The sequence below is a fragment of the Rhizoctonia solani genome, chromosome 3 (genome assembly GCF_016906535.1).
Source record: "Rhizoctonia solani chromosome 3, complete sequence".
Lineage (NCBI taxonomy): Eukaryota > Fungi > Basidiomycota > Agaricomycetes > Cantharellales > Ceratobasidiaceae > Rhizoctonia > Rhizoctonia solani.
This window is the reverse complement of record NC_057372.1, coordinates 3,445,015-3,462,870: the sequence shown is the minus strand read 5'-3', so window position 1 is coordinate 3,462,870 and position 17,856 is coordinate 3,445,015. Positions and strand designations below refer to the sequence as shown.

General features: G+C 46.2%; 6 protein-coding genes across 6 annotated transcripts; 4 read left to right on the top strand and 2 right to left on the bottom strand.

Moving 5' to 3' along the window:
• Positions 1 to 899: 899 nt before the first annotated feature.
• RhiXN_03504 (Endoplasmic reticulum vesicle transporter) lies at positions 900 to 2,691 on the top strand (the record flags this gene model as incomplete). Its single annotated transcript, XM_043323321.1, has 9 exons — positions 900 to 919; positions 965 to 1,079; positions 1,139 to 1,181; positions 1,231 to 1,389; positions 1,443 to 1,732; positions 1,785 to 2,141; positions 2,188 to 2,265; positions 2,316 to 2,518; positions 2,568 to 2,691. The coding sequence occupies 9 exons, from the start codon at positions 900 to 902 to the stop codon at positions 2,689 to 2,691; spliced, it is 1,389 nt and encodes a 462-aa protein (XP_043178817.1).
• Positions 2,692 to 3,611: 920 nt separating this feature from the next.
• RhiXN_03503 (ribosome biogenesis protein Sqt1) lies at positions 3,612 to 4,958 on the top strand (the record flags this gene model as incomplete). The annotated part of the gene is made up of 3 exons (XM_043323320.1): positions 3,612 to 4,121; positions 4,174 to 4,246; positions 4,300 to 4,958. The coding sequence occupies 3 exons, from the start codon at positions 3,612 to 3,614 to the stop codon at positions 4,956 to 4,958; spliced, it is 1,242 nt and encodes a 413-aa protein (XP_043178816.1).
• A 460-nt stretch (positions 4,959 to 5,418) lies between these two features.
• RhiXN_03502 (uncharacterized protein) lies at positions 5,419 to 6,897 on the bottom strand (the record flags this gene model as incomplete). Its single annotated transcript, XM_043323319.1, has 2 exons — positions 5,419 to 6,021; positions 6,085 to 6,897. 2 exons carry the CDS (start codon positions 6,895 to 6,897, stop codon positions 5,419 to 5,421), a joined length of 1,416 nt encoding a protein of 471 aa, XP_043178815.1.
• A 2,245-nt stretch (positions 6,898 to 9,142) lies between these two features.
• Positions 9,143 to 9,481, top strand: RhiXN_03501 (uncharacterized protein; the record flags this gene model as incomplete). The annotated part of the gene is made up of 1 exon (XM_043323318.1): positions 9,143 to 9,481. One exon carries the CDS (start codon positions 9,143 to 9,145, stop codon positions 9,479 to 9,481), a length of 339 nt encoding a protein of 112 aa, XP_043178814.1.
• Positions 9,482 to 10,894: 1,413 nt separating this feature from the next.
• Positions 10,895 to 13,964, bottom strand: RhiXN_03500 (Cys/Met metabolism PLP-dependent enzyme; the record flags this gene model as incomplete). The annotated part of the gene is made up of 7 exons (XM_043323317.1): positions 10,895 to 11,127; positions 11,178 to 11,337; positions 11,390 to 11,503; positions 11,558 to 11,648; positions 11,702 to 12,052; positions 12,108 to 12,409; positions 12,555 to 13,964. The coding sequence occupies 7 exons, from the start codon at positions 13,962 to 13,964 to the stop codon at positions 10,895 to 10,897; spliced, it is 2,661 nt and encodes an 886-aa protein (XP_043178813.1).
• A 699-nt stretch (positions 13,965 to 14,663) lies between these two features.
• On the top strand, positions 14,664 to 15,563 carry RhiXN_03499 (uncharacterized protein; the record flags this gene model as incomplete). The annotated part of the gene is made up of 4 exons (XM_043323316.1): positions 14,664 to 14,765; positions 15,313 to 15,341; positions 15,401 to 15,499; positions 15,557 to 15,563. 4 exons carry the CDS (start codon positions 14,664 to 14,666, stop codon positions 15,561 to 15,563), a joined length of 237 nt encoding a protein of 78 aa, XP_043178812.1.
• Between the last annotated feature and the right edge of the window lie 2,293 nt (positions 15,564 to 17,856).

The following is a 17,856-nucleotide window of genomic DNA, read 5'->3' as shown; positions in this document are numbered from 1 at the left end:
CCTAGGGAGGTGGATGGTGATATAACAAGAACGAGTTCTTGCCTTCACAGCGCTTATGATTTGCATCCGCGTTTTTTTGCTGATAGGTGGCAACAATCAAGGCACCTTTAATTATATGTAGTTAGATTGGGATTAGAGGTGCTTTGAGTTGGTTAAGCATATGTCCATCCTATCTTTTCTCTTAGAGCTCCCGTAGCGCATTCAAACTTTATGAGTGTTGGTCTAGATTTACCAAGCAGGCTAACTTCAATTTTCTGAGTTCCTCCTAAATTATTGCTCTCATTTTTGATGTGATATGCATATAGGACGGAATTCTGAGCGATAACGAAAAAGTCCTCGAAGGCATAACATACATGCGTACCTTCTAGCTCTAAATTAGGATTATCATTTAAGGACTGATAGTGAAGAGCTCGGAGGAATGTGTTTGTGATCGGGCCAAAATTAGTATCTACTTGCACCTACTTGCATAGGATTAGTAGCCTCACGGTCGACGGGGCTTCTATGAATTATAATAATCCAATAATACCGTTTATTTTCGTGCAGCCATCCCAGTATACATATTGGCGGAAGTACAGCTGTGTCTTCCATGCACATTGTACACTTACCCTGAACCACGGAGCCTGTTTAGCAAAGCTGTTCGTACAGAGGTTGTAGTTGTGAAGCGAAAGCCTCTTGGTGCTCGGGTAGTAGAAAATCTACCCAACCGAAGATTCAAGGACGAAGATCAAGATGTGACCATTCATCCACTAACGGATGCTCGCCGCACTTGTTTTTGAATAAATTTTGAAGCTGGCTAATTGTACTGTGGGTCTGATCGAGGAAAAACAGATGAGGCGATCCTAGGTGAAATCTCGGCACCTGGTTGCTACGTGAGCGAGGACCCTGTAGATCCGCCACGTATGCCCGTTGCTCTCCGTTGGTAAGCTTGAATACATAACATGCTGGCACTCGGATGATTCCCAAGTGTTCTTTCTTCCTCCTACCACCAGGCGTTGCTGTATCTGCCGGCCAGTATAAGCGCGAACAATATGGCACGCGGATTGCTTAGAGCGTACGTTGGATTGGATGGCTTTGGCAAAGTAAGTCTACTCGTAATGAGTGTTCTGTGGGAATGTTGACTCTATGCAATTGATGAAAGACATTGGAGGATGTCAAAGTCAGAACTCGAACAGGTGGATTCCGTAGGTAAACCATTACGAGAAAACATATTATATGCTAACCGGTTCTCAGTCACCCTCATTTCGATGGGAATAATTCTCATATTCACCATTATTGAGATTATTGACTATCGACGAATTGGAATGGCCTCGGATATTATCGTCGATGTGTCCCGTGGTGAACAGATCTCTGTTAACATGAACATCACATTCCCTCGTGTCCCATGCTACCGTGAGTTTTATACCGCATACGATTCTTCTTGATTGCTCAATTGTTTTATCCAGTCCTCTCTCTGGACATCACTGACGTTTCGGGTGATATTCAACAAGACGTGAGCCATCACATACTCAAAACTCGCCTCGAACCTTCTGGTGCAATGATTCACGAGAACACACTCAACTATCGAATTAAAAGTGAGGTCGAACATACCTTATTAAATAGACCCAAGGGCTATTGTGGATCTTGCTATGGTGGCGAGGAGCCCGAAGGTGGATGTTGCCAGACATGTGAGAGTGTCAGGCAGGCATATCTCACCAAGGGATGGAGCTTCGACGACCCGAACATGATCGAGCAGGTGTGTTGCTTTTTGAGCTGATTCTCTTTAAGGGGCCTCATCCCTTTCGCAGTGTGTGGCCGAACATTGGACAACTTACATTCACGAACAAAATACTGAAGGGTGCCGCCTTTCTGGTCGAGTTCGTATCAATAAAGTCACTGGAAACTTCCACTTCTCTCCCGGTCGTTCGTTCCTCTCACAACGGGGCCATGCTTACGACCTCGTACCATACCTTAAGGATGGTAATCACCACGACTTTGGCCATTATATTCACGAGTTCCACTTCGAGGGGGATCGAGAGATTGAAGATCGGTGGAGGGAAGGAAATCGTGGTACCGAGTGGAGAGCGCGAGTCGGGTCAGATAAACAACCATTGGACGGAGTACAGGCGCATGTATCTCAATACCGATCGGGCAACTATGATCCCGTAAGTATCTGGAGTCTAGTTTGAACCCGATCTAATCGACCATTAGGAGCAACCTTCGAACTGGATGTTCCAGTATTTCCTCAAGGTGGTGTCGACCGAGGTTAGACACCTTGATGGAGATCTAGTATGCCTTGCCTTTCTGTAGTATCTTTGGCAACTAATTCGATGTGTTAGGTCCGTGCGCACCAGTATTCGGTCACAAATTATGAACGAGATATCCGACCAGGCCATGAATTCGATCCTCTCCGTGATGCCAACGGCATCAAAACCGCTCATGGGTACGAAGGTCTACCCGGAGCATTTTTCCATTATGAGATCTCGCCAATGTTGGTCGTTCATACAGAGACCAAAAAGAGTTTCGCTCATTTGGTGACTTCGTGAGTATACCCCACAATCTCATACCAACTCCGTCTAATTTTTTAAAAGTCTGTGCGCGATCGTTGGGGGTGTATTGACTCTTGCGTCCATTGCCGATTCGGTGGCGTTTGCGTCCTTGAACAAAATAGAAGAAACAAACGGACACGGGTCAACTAATGGAAACTACATGTGAAGAGTCAATTTCGACATGGCAAATCTGTATTATATATCTTTCAATGGTTTGATATGCTTTTCGTCAAAGTGGACATTTGGGGGTAAAAAAACCCCTAGTGTGGACATAACTAATCTTGAGTATTTGATGGGCAATCCAAATGCACCAGCATTAGTCATGACAATATATTTGTAGCTTTGGTGCGACCGCAGCCCACATCTTCGCTTCACTACAAGGGCCTGCATATCGCGTGTACTCCGCAAAGCCTACTTTAATAGAGGACAGAATCTCCTATGGGAGTTCTGCTCCGACTCATTCGTCCAATCCCTAGGATATTTTCACACTCTGATTCAGCTTTGGAACAATTGGGAGTACTCACAGAATTTGACAGCGTGAACTGCAGTACACAGCCCCGTGTGGTGATTCTATGCATCACTCACAGAATAATTGGGTGTGTCCAGAGTTTGGACATCGAGCGTTATTGTGAACAAACTATTCCGGAAGAAATAGTTTATCCTAAGCTACTAGGCCCTAGAGTCTTACACGTAATGTACCACCGTTTATCCAAGTATGATTGTTGGCTGGATAGGTGCACATAGCATTTCGGATGAGCAGTCATTTAACAATTCTTTAGCTCTTGCTCTACACTAAAGTGCCAGGGCCTCCCATATTATTAATGAGGCGTGGATATTGAAATGCCGAGCTTGGCCGGTAGTCCCGGGTGGATGGCTGAGGGTCAATTTTGCCATCGGGTCGGAGCCGAGCCGGAGCTGACCAATCTCCCCCAGCTATTGGCTTACTCACCACATGATCTCATCAAAATTTATTCCTCATCCTCCACCTGGATGACTGATCATCCATAGAGTATTTAATCCCGGCACTTACTCTTTGACTCTGCAATATACCTCCATAGTATACCCCCTCCCCGTCTCTATATTACAATGTCAGCCCCTGCGCAACACGAACAAAGTCACGAGCATGATGACCCGGCAGAAGAGTTCATCGACCAAAACGACGTACTAGCTGAGGTTGGCGATGAAGCAGAAGGCGATCACCCAATGGACGAAGATGAAGAAGCGCCCGAGGGAACAGGCGAGCAGCTTGACATCGAACAGGACGACATTGTCTGGGAGGACAACTCGATCCAACAGTTCACATCCCATAACCAGAAATCTGTCTTTGCCGTATCTACTCATCCCACACAGGCACTCGCTGTATCCGGTGGCGAAGATGATATGGGATATATATGGGATCTTTATACCGGAGAGATTGTTGCTCGATTGGGAGGTCATGAGGATAGTGTGGCGGCGGTTGGGTTCAGTTCCGATGGAGAGATGGTCGCTACTGGCGGAATGGATGGTCATGTTCGATTATGGAGAAGAGTAGCAAAGTCCAACGGTTGGAAGAATTGGGAGTTTTTGACCGACGTGCAGGGGCCGGATGAAGTTGTGGTATGCATTCTCCCATTAGTTTCTGCTTCACAAGATGACGGTTGTTACGTAGTGGCTAAAATGGCATCCGAGTGGTAACGTTCTGGCGGCGGGATCAACAGACTCGACGGTGTGGGTATGGAATTGTATGTTATCTCGCTTCTCCGCCAAATTAGTGCAATAATGACCCCTCATATAGTCCCAAGCGGAACGCCTCTTCTCGTCCTCTCTGCCCATGACGCGCCATTGACATCAGGCTTATGGACACCCAACGGCAAACGACTCCTCACAGCATCTCAATCTGGCACATTGGTCCTCACAGACCCCCGAACCCCCACCCCCGAGTTCAAACTCTCTCCAACCGACGCAAGATTTGCATTCGAGGGAGGCATAACATCCATCGGCACCAATCCCGCAGGAACCTTGGCCGTCGTGGGAGGAGCGGACGGACAGGTCCGCGTAGTGCACATGGGAAAGGGCGAAGTGGTTGGAGCGCTCGAATCCCATGGAGAGGGCGAATCCGTCGAAGCCATCGCATTCTACGGAGACTTCGTACTCACAGGTGGCACGGATGGTAAAATCCATGTTTCCGACTTGACCACTCTTCGCCTTCGATCTTCACTCCTCGGCCACTCGGACGCCATCACGAGCTTGAACGTTCATGGCGATGGCCTGCTCACGAGTTCGAGCGCGGACAAGACTTCGAGAACGTGGGATATCCGACGTGGACAAGAACTGAGGGTCCACAAGGGACATGCCGGACCTGTGCTTGGAGCAAGTATCGGTTCTAGAGGAAAGGAAGAGGTCGTGGTTAGCGCAGGAGACGAGGGAGTTTGTTTGGTTTTTGCAACACAGTGAGAAATAGGTGGGAATCTGAAGAAGACATGCATATTTGTGTATAAAGCCGAAGCGATAGTTAGGTTAATTAAGCCTAGATTGTATAAACTTAGACTATCTTATTAAATTGTTAACGAATCAGATGACATAAAGTTAGACTAAGACAGTTTTTCGGAATTATCCTAACTGATGAGGTCCAATTAATTACTTTATGTTTACCAGAATAATTTGGCGAGGGACCCAAACTCAAGAGAGACTATATGCGCCCCATAAGTATTGAATCCCAGCCAGTGGGAAGATGACATTTTGAATATTAGAGAATAAATAGGTAATAAATAGCTTTACACGAAGCGGGATCACAATGCAGAGAGGACAGCATACATATGAGAAGTAGCATAACAATAGATATGATATGAGTCCAGTAAGTAAAATCGTGACCAGTGTATCATAACAGCATTCAGTATCCGACAACAAATAGCTCCTAAGTGGACTTTGTCCGTTGCTTCAAATGACCTTGAGGAATTCTAGTAATATTTCCGGCTGGGGGTAAACTGTAAGCCGTCCTGGGCCTGCGGCTCTGACCGTCTCCGTTGCATTCCCCCGATTCCACTTTGATCCATGAGAACTCACGAGTGGTCTGAGGTGGAAGTGGAGGTCGCTGTGCCTGGCGAAGTTCATTTTTGTCGTAGTGAAAGTTTGAAAACGCCGGAAGATCTCCACGAGTGTCCACCCTTTTCTGTCCTCTCATAGAATTGTTGAGAGATTTAGCTCGGGAGCGTGGAATGTCCGGAACAGCATTGGGGGGCAAACTAGGAAGCTTCTTGTTTAGTCGCTTGTGAAGATATGGGTCGATAGTACTCTGTGCATTTGAATCCTTGCTGTTAACACGAAGGGAAGTGGCCCTCGTGCGTTCCAATTGACGGATTCTTCCTTCCCTTGTGATCTTCGCACGAGGAGCATTGATAGATGTTGTTATTAAGTATGGCGATTTGGGTCGTTGGTTAGGTTCCCCAGGTGGTACTAAGTCGTTGGAAATCTGATCCCCCCCAGAGTCGGGGTCGTCAGGGACTTCGGCCTTTTTTGTCTGTCGAGGGCATTAGTGTTTGGACTGAGAAGGTATTTTTATATACGGCTACAACGCGCTTACATTTGCTGCAATTCCGTTGTTAAAGATCACCAGGTCGTCTTGGTACTTTTTCACTACTCGCTGATACTCGTCCTGATTTACTGTGACCTTCAGCCCCTTGAGACGACTTCGATCCTCGGAGAACCTCTTGCGTCGAACGATCCCACTTGCAAAAATTCCGATTATACATTCCCAAATAAGGGCTGCAAACCAATGATCGTTTGTTGTCGACTTGTAGGCCGGTTCCCAATCGCTGATGGTATTTACAAGTACCAAGAGCTGAGAGAATGGCAAAGCTCTAGTCGCGAGACCAATATGTTCGACATGCGTATACTGGGTTTTCGGTGTATTCCGTCCACAATGGTTGGCAAGCGCTTTCATGTCTCCATAATGCGACACATGAAAATAGTCCTGAGCCGGCAAACCAAGCTTATTTTTCCCAGACCCACCAAGACCACTCGACCCTTGAATGTAGCCATTCCGATCAAGCGCGACGAAGTTTTGCATCCCAGTAGCACCGGAAGCGATCGAGAAAATAATGAATTCGTGCCGCGCGCTTTGTCTTTGTTTGTAGTAATTGGCCGCATCGACCCAGATATCGTCGAGCCCACGTGCCAGGTTGCGGTCGTACATGTGCCTGGCCTTGAGGTCGAACGCGGAATAGGTTGTGAAAGGGAACGCCTCGAGGGATGGCCTAGGCTGGTCGAGCTGTACTGGAAAGACGAGAAAGTTGCGCGGGGTGGAAAGTTTGCGCCGACGATGAGGGGTCGGCACATGGGGAGTTGGGGTTGGATCATGTGGGTGAGGCAAATGACTTGGGCTTGCAACGTCCATTAGCTAGTGCTATGTGCTAATAATTTTATCACAGAAGTGGAAACAGTATTTAGAGAAATCTATAGCGGGTGTAGCTGTAACTATAGCAAGAGATAGTCAGGGGAGGAGAGAGGGGAGGATATTACTCAAGTCATGGCGCTCATACACACGCGGCGATGGGCACATCATAGAGATTCACGGTGATCAAGGTTGAAAGGGTAAGAGAACGAGACGAATTGCATATTGGCAGGCTTTATGAGGAAACATGTTAATGCTTACGGAAACGGGTACGAACGGGTACACGTGGATTCAGAAGCTTTGGCTCATATCTCCCATCGTCATTCGTACGGCCTCGAGAGTTGAGCTATAGATCAACATAACTTGGGTGAATACAACTGCCCTTTTGAAGGAGCGTTTGTTAATCAGAATGCCAGGCACTGCTAGACCCGCACGCACCCGTTTCCATCCCTGCTGACACTACCGCTCTTTGAGGCTGTGCAGTAGACCAGGGAAACGCCTTTTTCTGATCTAGGAGCATGTCATACCAGCTAATTGCTGGATTACCGAAAACTTTCACGAGCTGCAATTTATGATTAAGATCGTGCATCTAAAGAAGACGGCTGGCCTTACCCAGAATTAATTGTGACGTTGCTATATCATAACGTACTAACCAGTGGTTACTCCCCCATAATACAAAATTATGTAGACAGGACTTATATGTATAAAGAATACCTATTTAAATGCAAGAGAGAAAAGACAGCAAGAGTAAAGTGTGCGAGAAGAGATGGGGATGGGGAGCTCGAACCAGGCCCGTTTATACTCCAGCATATATAACCATCGATTCACCTCGGCAGTAGCGAAAAATTACTCCCACACTACACATATATGGTATGACTTGCTCAGTTGTGATTCAAAATGATAAATAGTAACTCGATTACAGGCAACAGAATGTAGGGAAATTTTCTAATATGTACCAGTAGTTGGTATTTATATACATACTACACTCTCACGTATTGATACAGGATTGAACGGCGTAGTAGAAAGTGCAATACCCACTGTGGTGGAATATAATCCTGAAATTTAATATGGCAGTGAAAAGAGTCTTTTTTAATATCATATGGCCTGAAAACAGTAACTCCAGTACAGCCTCCTTGGCATCAATCAATCTAAAAGGGGTTTGATGCCCAAAGTCAGCGCATATTGACCTTCATTTCGTCTCAATTTTAGTTTAAGCACGCATACTTATTCTGGGCATGTTAGCCTTATACAATGACCCAGGTTCAAAAATAGGAGGATGAGAATCTGAGGCAGCTCCAGAGTACGGAAGGGACTAGGAAGCTATGCACACGCTAGTACGGGACATTGATGACCGCGTATTTTGAAGAAAAGGTGCCATCAACAAGAGGATCATTCCAACGTTAGGCACAATAATCCTTTTCAGCAACACAAAGGGTATCAGTCTCTCAAGCTTAGGCAATTTTCGGATGCCATATTACCGGCTCGACTATGTGCATCCGGTCGTCCCAGCCGGTCATGCTATCAAACATTCCATGAGCTATTAGTATGCTTCCATATTGGATTAAGCATCACCGAGACCGGATACGCTCCTCCGTGTAGTAATAGAGTTTTAGATCTGATCTCATAAATACGATGTGGTAGATTGCCGTCAAAGCTGGACACTTTTGGAATTCGAGTCATGGACCCTATAAACACTTCAGCAACCAATATTCTGGAAATATTGAAGACAATGGAGACGAAATGAAGTGTCGTTCGGAGGTTAACCGTTGAATAGGAGATCACGCTTCTCTTTGACTAGTACGTTCGTTGATAACCGGCTCGGTAATGTAGTTCGGTGATAGGTATTTACAACACCTTCACATGGTACATAGGTATGCCGACTGCGGGTAAGAACAAGGCATGGCAAGTGGCATATCGAAGGCACTGCAATCGATATTTGAGGTTATCACAGACCTCTTTGCTCGAGTCAGGCACATGTATTGTTCCATTCAGCTGTTATGTACATCCCAGTGTAAGTTCAATTGATAACTCTATTTCCTATTTTAGACCGGCACGAGATTTGCCGGGTTGATATCGGAAGTGCAAGCAAAATGTTGTTAGCATGCTGGCTTCAGATCAGGACTAGACTGATTGCCCCTTGTAGAATGTGACAACATAAAAAAACATAAGCATACAGAGGCCCAGAGTATAAAGCCCTGCAACAACGCATTCTCTCCTATCATTCATTACCTTTCTATACTTTCCCACAATGAATTTCAACGACACCAGCCAGCAGAATCTGAAGAATATCAGTATCACGACTGGTGATCATCAAAATCTCGGAGAGAGTGGACACAACCTACTCAACCAACAAGGCTCGAGTAACCAATCGCCCTCCAATGCGAACTCGGGCTCGTCACCAAAGAAGTCCCAAGGCAATCCCACTTCTCCGAGCAATACAATCAAGTCACTTGTCGATAACATGAACTTTGGCGCAAGTTCCGAGCTGTCGAATGTGAGCCCAGGGATCTCTAACGGGAGTCCAGGTTTCTCCCTAAGCCCCGGGCTCTCGGGCAAATTGGGTCCCGACGATGGAAAGAAAGCGTAGAGCGGGAAAGGCTCCAGAGCTTGATGATTTTCACCTGAAATTAGTAGGTAACTCCAGGAGCTTGAATAGTATCAAACTCTGACCCTTGAGATTGAATTTCCAGGTACATAAGTAGCTATATGTGGGCATAAATCGAAGGTGGTGTACGGTCAGAATGTGCGAGAGGAGAAATTGAGGGTCTGTCCAATATAACCGAGTACCACCGGAGCTGTCACTATCATTCGTACTATGGGATGCATTTGTGTCTGAATTACTTCGCAATTTTGTCCGATTCGGAAAGGCAAGGTGAATATTTCTCAATAGACACCAAGCGCAGGAGAGGGCGATGCGAGCAGGGACAAGAAGCTTGATGGCAGTTAAAAGAATATTACAACGGTCAGAAAAGGGTGTATGATACCCTCCAATTTGCTATTTGAGTTTAGGATTATTTGCCTTTGAGATAAATATGCGTAATTGAATACCCAATAATAGATACAGGTACTCATGAATCATTCCGCTGTACCAAACGCGTGGACTAGTAATTGTGCACGGGATGTAGCTCCCGTTTTTATGTATGGAAGTGTATTAAAAAAATTATGCACGGGGAATTGGTGCTAGGCAATAGCTGTTTGGTATCGCCATCCTCACCAATCTGGCGATTACATGATCGGGGGGGGGTACTTTTATGCTTCACTATGAATCCTCAAAGTATCGATTTTCTAGACAAAAGAAACCTCACCTTATATATTCGGAGTTTTGAAGAAATCTAAACATAGTATCTGAGTCTGTATCCCTACCCCATTCACGTGTCCTATCCAGCCGCGGGTTTTGTGTTTCTAAGTGCGAATGTATGGAAAAACCCGCTTAACCGAACACGATGCGGATTTTCCGCGCTTTTGAGGCTCACCATGATTACTATATATACAAACATTTGTATGCCCACATTTTACAATATCAGACTTCTTTCATTCTGTCTTCTCCCGAATCGATCATTTTGGATTGCTGGTATTTTTAGAACAGAGCTGGACTCTCGGGAATGACGATTCAGCCGATACTACAAATGATCACGTGCACTCGGTGGCACATCTTCAAAGTGTCCTCAAAAGTCTAGATTTCCCCAATTCTGACTTTTCATTAGGACACTGACTGCATAGAATACTGACAGGCAAATGGGGAAAATAAGACCAATAATTTCACGCTCCTCCGTGCTGTTTGCTTCTTCTCACGGAGGTTGTTTTCAAGTTGATTTTCATCCCAACTCGATTCGAATTCAAAACCAACAAATAGAGTCGTCCCATATAAGCATATTTGGCGGCTTAAACCAAGCGGTCTGAGCGCGTAGATGGTAATTCCTTGACATAGCCCTCGCGCAGAGTAAACCAAGTTTCATTCCGTATATTACAATCCAAAACTCATTTTACATATATCGCACACCTAGACATACAACCACCGGCCCACTCCCTCGGCCCACGCAGCAAGGTCCCCAGTCTCAACCTTTGAAAACGACTCGCCTGCTTCTGACGTTTGCTCGGCGGGGCCAGGTCGACCTTGTGCAGCATGAGGATGGAATACTCCCAGTCCGGATCCTCCAACTGCCGTGTTGTAAGGAACGAATCCTGCCGAGCGGAGGTCGTTTATGAGAGAGGTCATTTTAGATTCGGAAAAGTCTGTTTGGGGTTTATGAGTTAATGTCAAGATATAGGAGAAGAGGACCTACCATCCGGAATTAATGTTACTGCGCACCCGCCCCCTCCTGCGCCAGTCAACTTGGTATGTAGTCCGTACTCATGCTTAGCAGTGATATTCTTGATTTGCTCCAAAACGGGATGCGAGACACCGAGCGTGACGAGATGCCCATGGTTCTCATCCATGAGCGCCTACCTCCAAGTCTCAACAAACATGTCATACAGCCATGGGTAATCAACATACCTCGATTCCAGCCAACATCTTCCCCCTCTCCAGTTCGGGGTCCCCAAGTGCCCGCTGAGCCTCATCGCTAATCGCCTGGATACGATTCAAGATCTCTGTAACAAGCGCCGGTCGCTATACCCAGTTTAAGAGCAAGGTCTAAATTTAAACTTTTTGGATCGGACTTACGTCGGCTTTCATCTGTCCGACGCCAGCAACTAATTTTTTGGTATCTCGTGGGACTTGGGAGTCTGTGAGAAGGAATCGAATGCTCTTGAAGCTGCATACAATGGGGATTAGTGAGACTGATATAGTTGGAGAATAGAAACGTACGCAGGGATAAGTTCCACGCCTTTCCTCTCTCCGAATCCATCCCTCGTAAAACCAAGTCCTCCACCAAAGACAGCAACGGTATTGTCCACCCCGCTTGGATTCCCATGTAGGACCGTCTCGGCAATGAATGCCCATGCGTTGACTTCGGCCGCGAAACCCTGCGTCAAGGCTCGTCGACCAGCATGGGAAATGTGCAAGTGCGAGTCGGATGTCGGGGCAGGCTCCGAGGGCAACGAGAGGCGAGATGTGAGGAGCAAGAGTAAAAGAGAGATGGTCGTACTATATGATGCCGAAGAGCCGAGCCCTGCGCCGATAGGAAGTGCAGAACGGGTGGTTATTGAGCATGTCGGCCTGTTTTGCGCAAAATTAGATTTGGCAACTGGGGAATCTAAAGAGTGAGCCTCACCTGATGTCCCCGCTCATGGACATGTACAAGTAGAGGAACGCCAAGCTGGCATTTCGCAGGCGTCCCTGTACGCCCTGTTTATCTAAAATTCCTTCCAGCGCTGCTACAAGTTTCGCATCGAGTGTAAAGGGGGTTGGAGTTGCTGAGAGAGTGGTAGCGGCTTCCCAAGGAAGAGTTTGTGTATCCCACGAGATAGCTTTAGAGTCGAGATCGGAGAGGGTAAGGGAGATGGTGTGTGATGAAGGCGGAAGAGGTGTCGAGAACGCATAGCACCGTAGGTCAACCGAGGCGGCGATCGCAGTCTATAAATGAGGAGCACCAGGAAAAGAGAAGAAGGAAATGCATTTCAGGGTCCAGAGGAGAGGATCATATGTGAAATGTGGGACGAGCAGGAAGGGCAAAATGATGGTTAGACAACAGTGGACCACAGTCAAGGAATCAACCCACCACTCCATGGACAACTGCATGTTCTCCAAACAGGATCACCTTGCCGGGTGCACTAACCAACCAAGGTCGCTCGGCCGGGTTAGGCTCCAGACCCGTCGTAAGTCCAATTCCCTCGACGGCCTGACCGAGTTTTTCTACTGCGCGCCCGATCATCCCCTTTTCACCATTCCGCACTCTGACATAGTTCCCTACGCTGTCCCTCACGACTGCCCCAGCATCTAATAATGCTTCGTCGAGATCGTCGATTAAATCCGTTGGGTCTTCGATTCCTACGCATAGTCGGATCAAATCCTCGGGCAAGCCTCGAGCGGCTCGCGTAGCCGAGTCGATGGACGCATGGGACATGAGACACGGCATGCTAATGAGCGAATTCACGGCACCAAACGAGACGCTGATTCCCCACAGACGAGTAGCGCCGACGATCCGTTCGCTAAGAGACTTGTCGCCCGTTACAAAGCTTAGAACCGCGCCTGGCCCACTGGCGATTTTTTCATGAATAATACGGTTGGGGTGGTCGGCCAGCCCAGGGTAAAATACTTGGAACCCTAGGCGCTGGAGGTGGGAAGCGACGAGACGAGCGGTGGCTTGCTGTCTGTCCATACGGATGGCAAGTGTTTTGATGCCCCGGAGGAGCAAGAACGCGTCAACGGGAGCCAGGGCGTTTCCGACCGAATTAATTGTAAATGCGATCTGCTTGGCAATGTCGTCGCGGTTACACACGATTACGCCGGCCATGAGGTCGTGGTGGCCAGAGAGGTACTTGGTGCCACTGTCGTATACGATATGGGCTCCGTGCTCGAGTGGGCGTTGCAGGTACGGGCTCATCATCGTGTTGTCGACCACCACGAGCGCATTCGGGTTCTGTGCCGTCACGCTCGAGGCGAGGTAAGCAAGGTCGGCAATCTTGAGCAAAGGGTTGGTAGGAGACTCGAGTAGTACCAACGCCGTTTTGTCGGATAGTACAGGACGGAGAGAATCGGGATTAGTGGTATCGACGTGATGGACAACGACTCCGCTGTGAGTTCTGAGATAGTTCAAGAGTCGGTTCGTGCCCCCGTAGAGATCATCTCCGGCAATAACCTCGTCCCCGGGCTTGAGCAATCGCGTAATAATATCCAAAGCCGCCATTCCCGAGGACACAGCAAACGCATGCCTTGCACTCGAAATCTTTGCCAGGTGATGTTCCAAATGACTTCGTGTAGGATTGCCGCTCCGAGAATAATCGTACGCGCCGCCCATTCCTTTAAACGTCGCGGTTTGATAGATCGGGACCGAGCTCGACCCATATTGGTCTTTTTGTTCCGGGTTCTCAACTGTAGCGCATTGAGTCGAAAAGTGGTATCGTCTTCGGCGAACCGACGGAGAGTCTGGTACAGGAGTTTCTAGCGTATAGGGAGGTGAGGATGACATGGTTGTGGACGGTAACACGCCTTGCCAAACGCCATTGGAATCCGAAACCCGGTCATTGTATCAAGAATGGCGTGCGCAGTGGCGGTGTTGGTCAAATTAGCCTGACTCATCTCGACGATTTTAGCCTCGTGACTTTATGCTGGAATAAATCTTGGATTGAATGCTATATATTCTTATTTTGTTTTGATTTTCTTTGCGTCATAGGTCCAGGTTTTAGTTTTCAATTGACCAAGCACACCTTCCATACCACGAAGTGCTACTGACTGAAGAATATCGAATCTCAAGTGGCGACAAGAACCAACAACTGCAAGGTTTGTTCATAAATAATCTTTACCTTCTTCTGATATATTACTTTGTGCTACACGCTTCTGTATCGTGATTAGAGCCTGAACCGATTTTCCAGTGCTTTTCCTTGTGGCTTACTAGCTGGCCGGGAGGGGGGGGGCTTTTAATGCATACATAGATTCAACTGCGGCATCAATAGTGAGTCTGGATTCATCACGCCAAACACAACTCCGCCGTTGGATTTCCACAAGACCTTTTTGCCATTACTATACCCCTGCACGCATGTAAAACACGTGGGAATAGCCTCTGGCGCTTGAACATCAACACCCCTTTTTGTTTTGTACAGTTGGATACCGTCCAGAAATATTGAAAGCATTTGTAGCTTCTGTAATTTAACTTATGCTCCCAACAAATATGTCTGGCAGGGGGCTGAAAGGGAAAGGAAGAGACAAGGCAAACAGTCCTGGGGTAGATGCACTGGGTTCAAGCTATCATCAGGCAAGTACTAATCAGAATGTAAGTACAATCATAACATTGTTTTATATTCTCAAATCCATATCCTAACGCACAACGGTTTTGCAATATGTCACTAGCCAAACAATGGAAACAAGAACATAGAAACTAACATTTGCTCTCAAGATTACAAACAAGCACCCAGTAAGGTGCATGCATTCATCCATGTTCCAAACTAGAACGCTTGCAAGACTCATGCTGCCAAATCTCCTGGGCATAAAAGATGGATGACCCCTGGTCAGAGCAAGACAAGTATGGTGCCAAGCTGATGAAGGATGCAAGGGTCTAGAAGGTATACTTCAAGGAAGCCAACAAGTCCAACACAGAGCTTGTAGATAGCTAGAACAAGTAAGTGGCTCAGCTATCATATGGCCATGGCTGATAGAGCCACTGGTCTAGGTCACTGAACATCATACTAGGTAAGCTTTTAATTAGCTGGCATGGGCATCCAAATTTGCTTTACTTATTGTTTGTCCATGGCTGTAACTCCCAGTATTTGTGAGTTGTAAGTCTGATGATCTGGAGTACAAGACTGATATACCTACTTTAGGCTGCACTGTTCTCTGCTGTATTGACTGCGTGAGTTAGCAATAGTTAGTTCAGCCAAGGATATTAACAAATTGCATCTGATTCTGCAGCTTCTTGATTGAAAGCTCAAACATGCTCAAACAGGATCCCAATGTCTCTGCTGCCACCCTGGTTGTGATGTCTCAGGCACTGGTAGTGTTAAGAGTTGTGTAAGTACAGGAGTAAGAAAGAATTACTATATACTAAATGTATATGGGAATAGACAGTAACTAGTATTAAGAATCAGAATATATGCACAGAATATATGCACAATATATATGCTAGGTTATCAGGAATAACAACTCCTAACAAATAGTCTAGCAACTATGAAGTGCAGGTGGTTGGTTAGGTATAGTTCCTTAGACTAATGTTACTTAAGCCTAAGTGACTAAGGGTATGTATACTTAAGGCCCCTGGGTAGTACCTTAGGTAAGAGGGTTACCTGACTACTGTACAGGATTTATAGGATTTGCCTAATAAGTATAGGGCTTATAGATGCTTAAGTAAGACTTAAGACTTATGGGGTTTACCTAAAATATATCTAGGATTTATGAGATATTGTAGATAAAGCTATCTACAATATGGGGGGTATGGAGGATTGAAACACTATCACTCAGTCACAACAATCCTTACAGTATTGTTGCACTATACTCAATGTTGAACTCAACAACTGTGACAGTCAAGGGGCACAGGGTTGCAGTAAGTACACTAATAGGTTACCCTGTGTCTGTTGGGACTGGCCTATGGTCTTAGTGCACCAAATAACCTCCTATGTTATTTACAGTGAGTTAATCACTAAAGTAAATGCGCAGATAAGCTATTAAAGGCTTGTGTGTATATGTCAATATATCAGAGTAAAAGTAGGATAGTAGGATGCATTAGAAGTGTCTTCACAGGGTCCTTTCACACCCTGAGAAGGCGCACAAACAAGTATATACATGATTGATACCAAGAGGGGGTACAGGAGGTACATGTGACAACTGAAACACTTGAGAGAGCCAATACTTTGGTACATGGTAAATAATAACAGTTCCCAATATTTGCCCCAAGGCAATGTTTGCCCCAAGGCATCATTTACCTGTGTGAGTCCTTAGATGTCCCAAGGCTAAGTGTTTCATCCTTGGAGTAAACAGTCCCAAAGGTAGGAAACCACTGTACTGGGTACTTATAGTAAGTAGGGCATAACTCCCCCAAATGTTGTCCGTTTTGGGAGTTTGACCCAGCGTTCTGGAGCACACAAACAGGCGCACCTAAGCGCAAGCGATTTGGCAGTGTGGGATGCCCAGGTGATGGAGAAAAGGCGCATTTAGTGTGTTGGCACTTAAGCGCTGATTAAGCGCCAGAGCACTTGCCTATGCAACAAGGGGGACCCTGAATATTTCTGTGTGTAGCCACAAGATAGAATCTTGAATGATAAATACTACAAACAAGAGAAATATTACTAGTTACTGTTTATCTACTCAGCTGAATTTATATATATTTAAATGAGTGAGAAAACAGCATACATGCAAAAGGCATTGCATATTGAGGGTATTCCTGAGGTTTGTAGGTTTTGTAAAGGTTGCAATTGGATAGAGGGACCTTGAAAACCTTAGTTTGCATCTTTATCTCATTTATTTACTGTAGTATTACTTGTGTACTTAATAAAATAAGTACAGATTATTGAAGAAATGTCATATCCATAACAGGTAGCCCTTGCCAATAACTCCTCCATGGATCTTGCAGCTCTCAGCATGTCTGCCCAGAATGCTGCCTCTCTGTTTGTTCCTACTTACAATGCTGTGGTGATCAACACAATGTGATATCCATTGCTGGCCACAAGCATCACAACTTTGTTCTTGGCTATGCTTGCAAAAGACTGGCGCCATTTGTTTGAGACTAGTTGCTTGGGACATCTGTATGATCAGCCTCAGTGTTGGCAGCATAAGTGGATGATGATCAAGTGCTGGAAGATGCAGGAGCTGATCATGGTGCTACCATTGTTGATACATGTATCTCTTTGTGAATGTGACATGATTTTGCATTCAGCAGTACCAGCATTATTTCATTTTATTAAACTTTTGTTTTCAGTGCTGTTTGCCTTGGACTATGCATATATCTATGAGATCTGAGTATAACTATTGCCATACCATTCATGTGCATGTGTATGGTGGCATTGATGTTCTACCTTGGATCCAGTGTTGGAGTGTATATTGTGTTGCCCCAGTATCCCAATCTGTCTCTCCAGCTTCCACTGCTGATGACTTAGGAGGGGTGAAGGAGCCTGTCATAAACAGAGGAAAATAGAACTAGCCAGAATTGAACCAGCTTGACCACTAAGCCATAGAGCCCTATTATTCCTCTGCTGACAACCCATGATTACACCTGCTACCCCCCAAATTTGGGCTTGGGCCAGCATGCAACCACTTGTACTGGTCATGTGACCGTGTCCAGGACAGAGCCTAAAGAGCAGCCTGATATAGATTATGTATTGGTTAATGTCATGACCCATGCCTTTGCTGCCATGTCTCCTGACCAAGCCACCTAC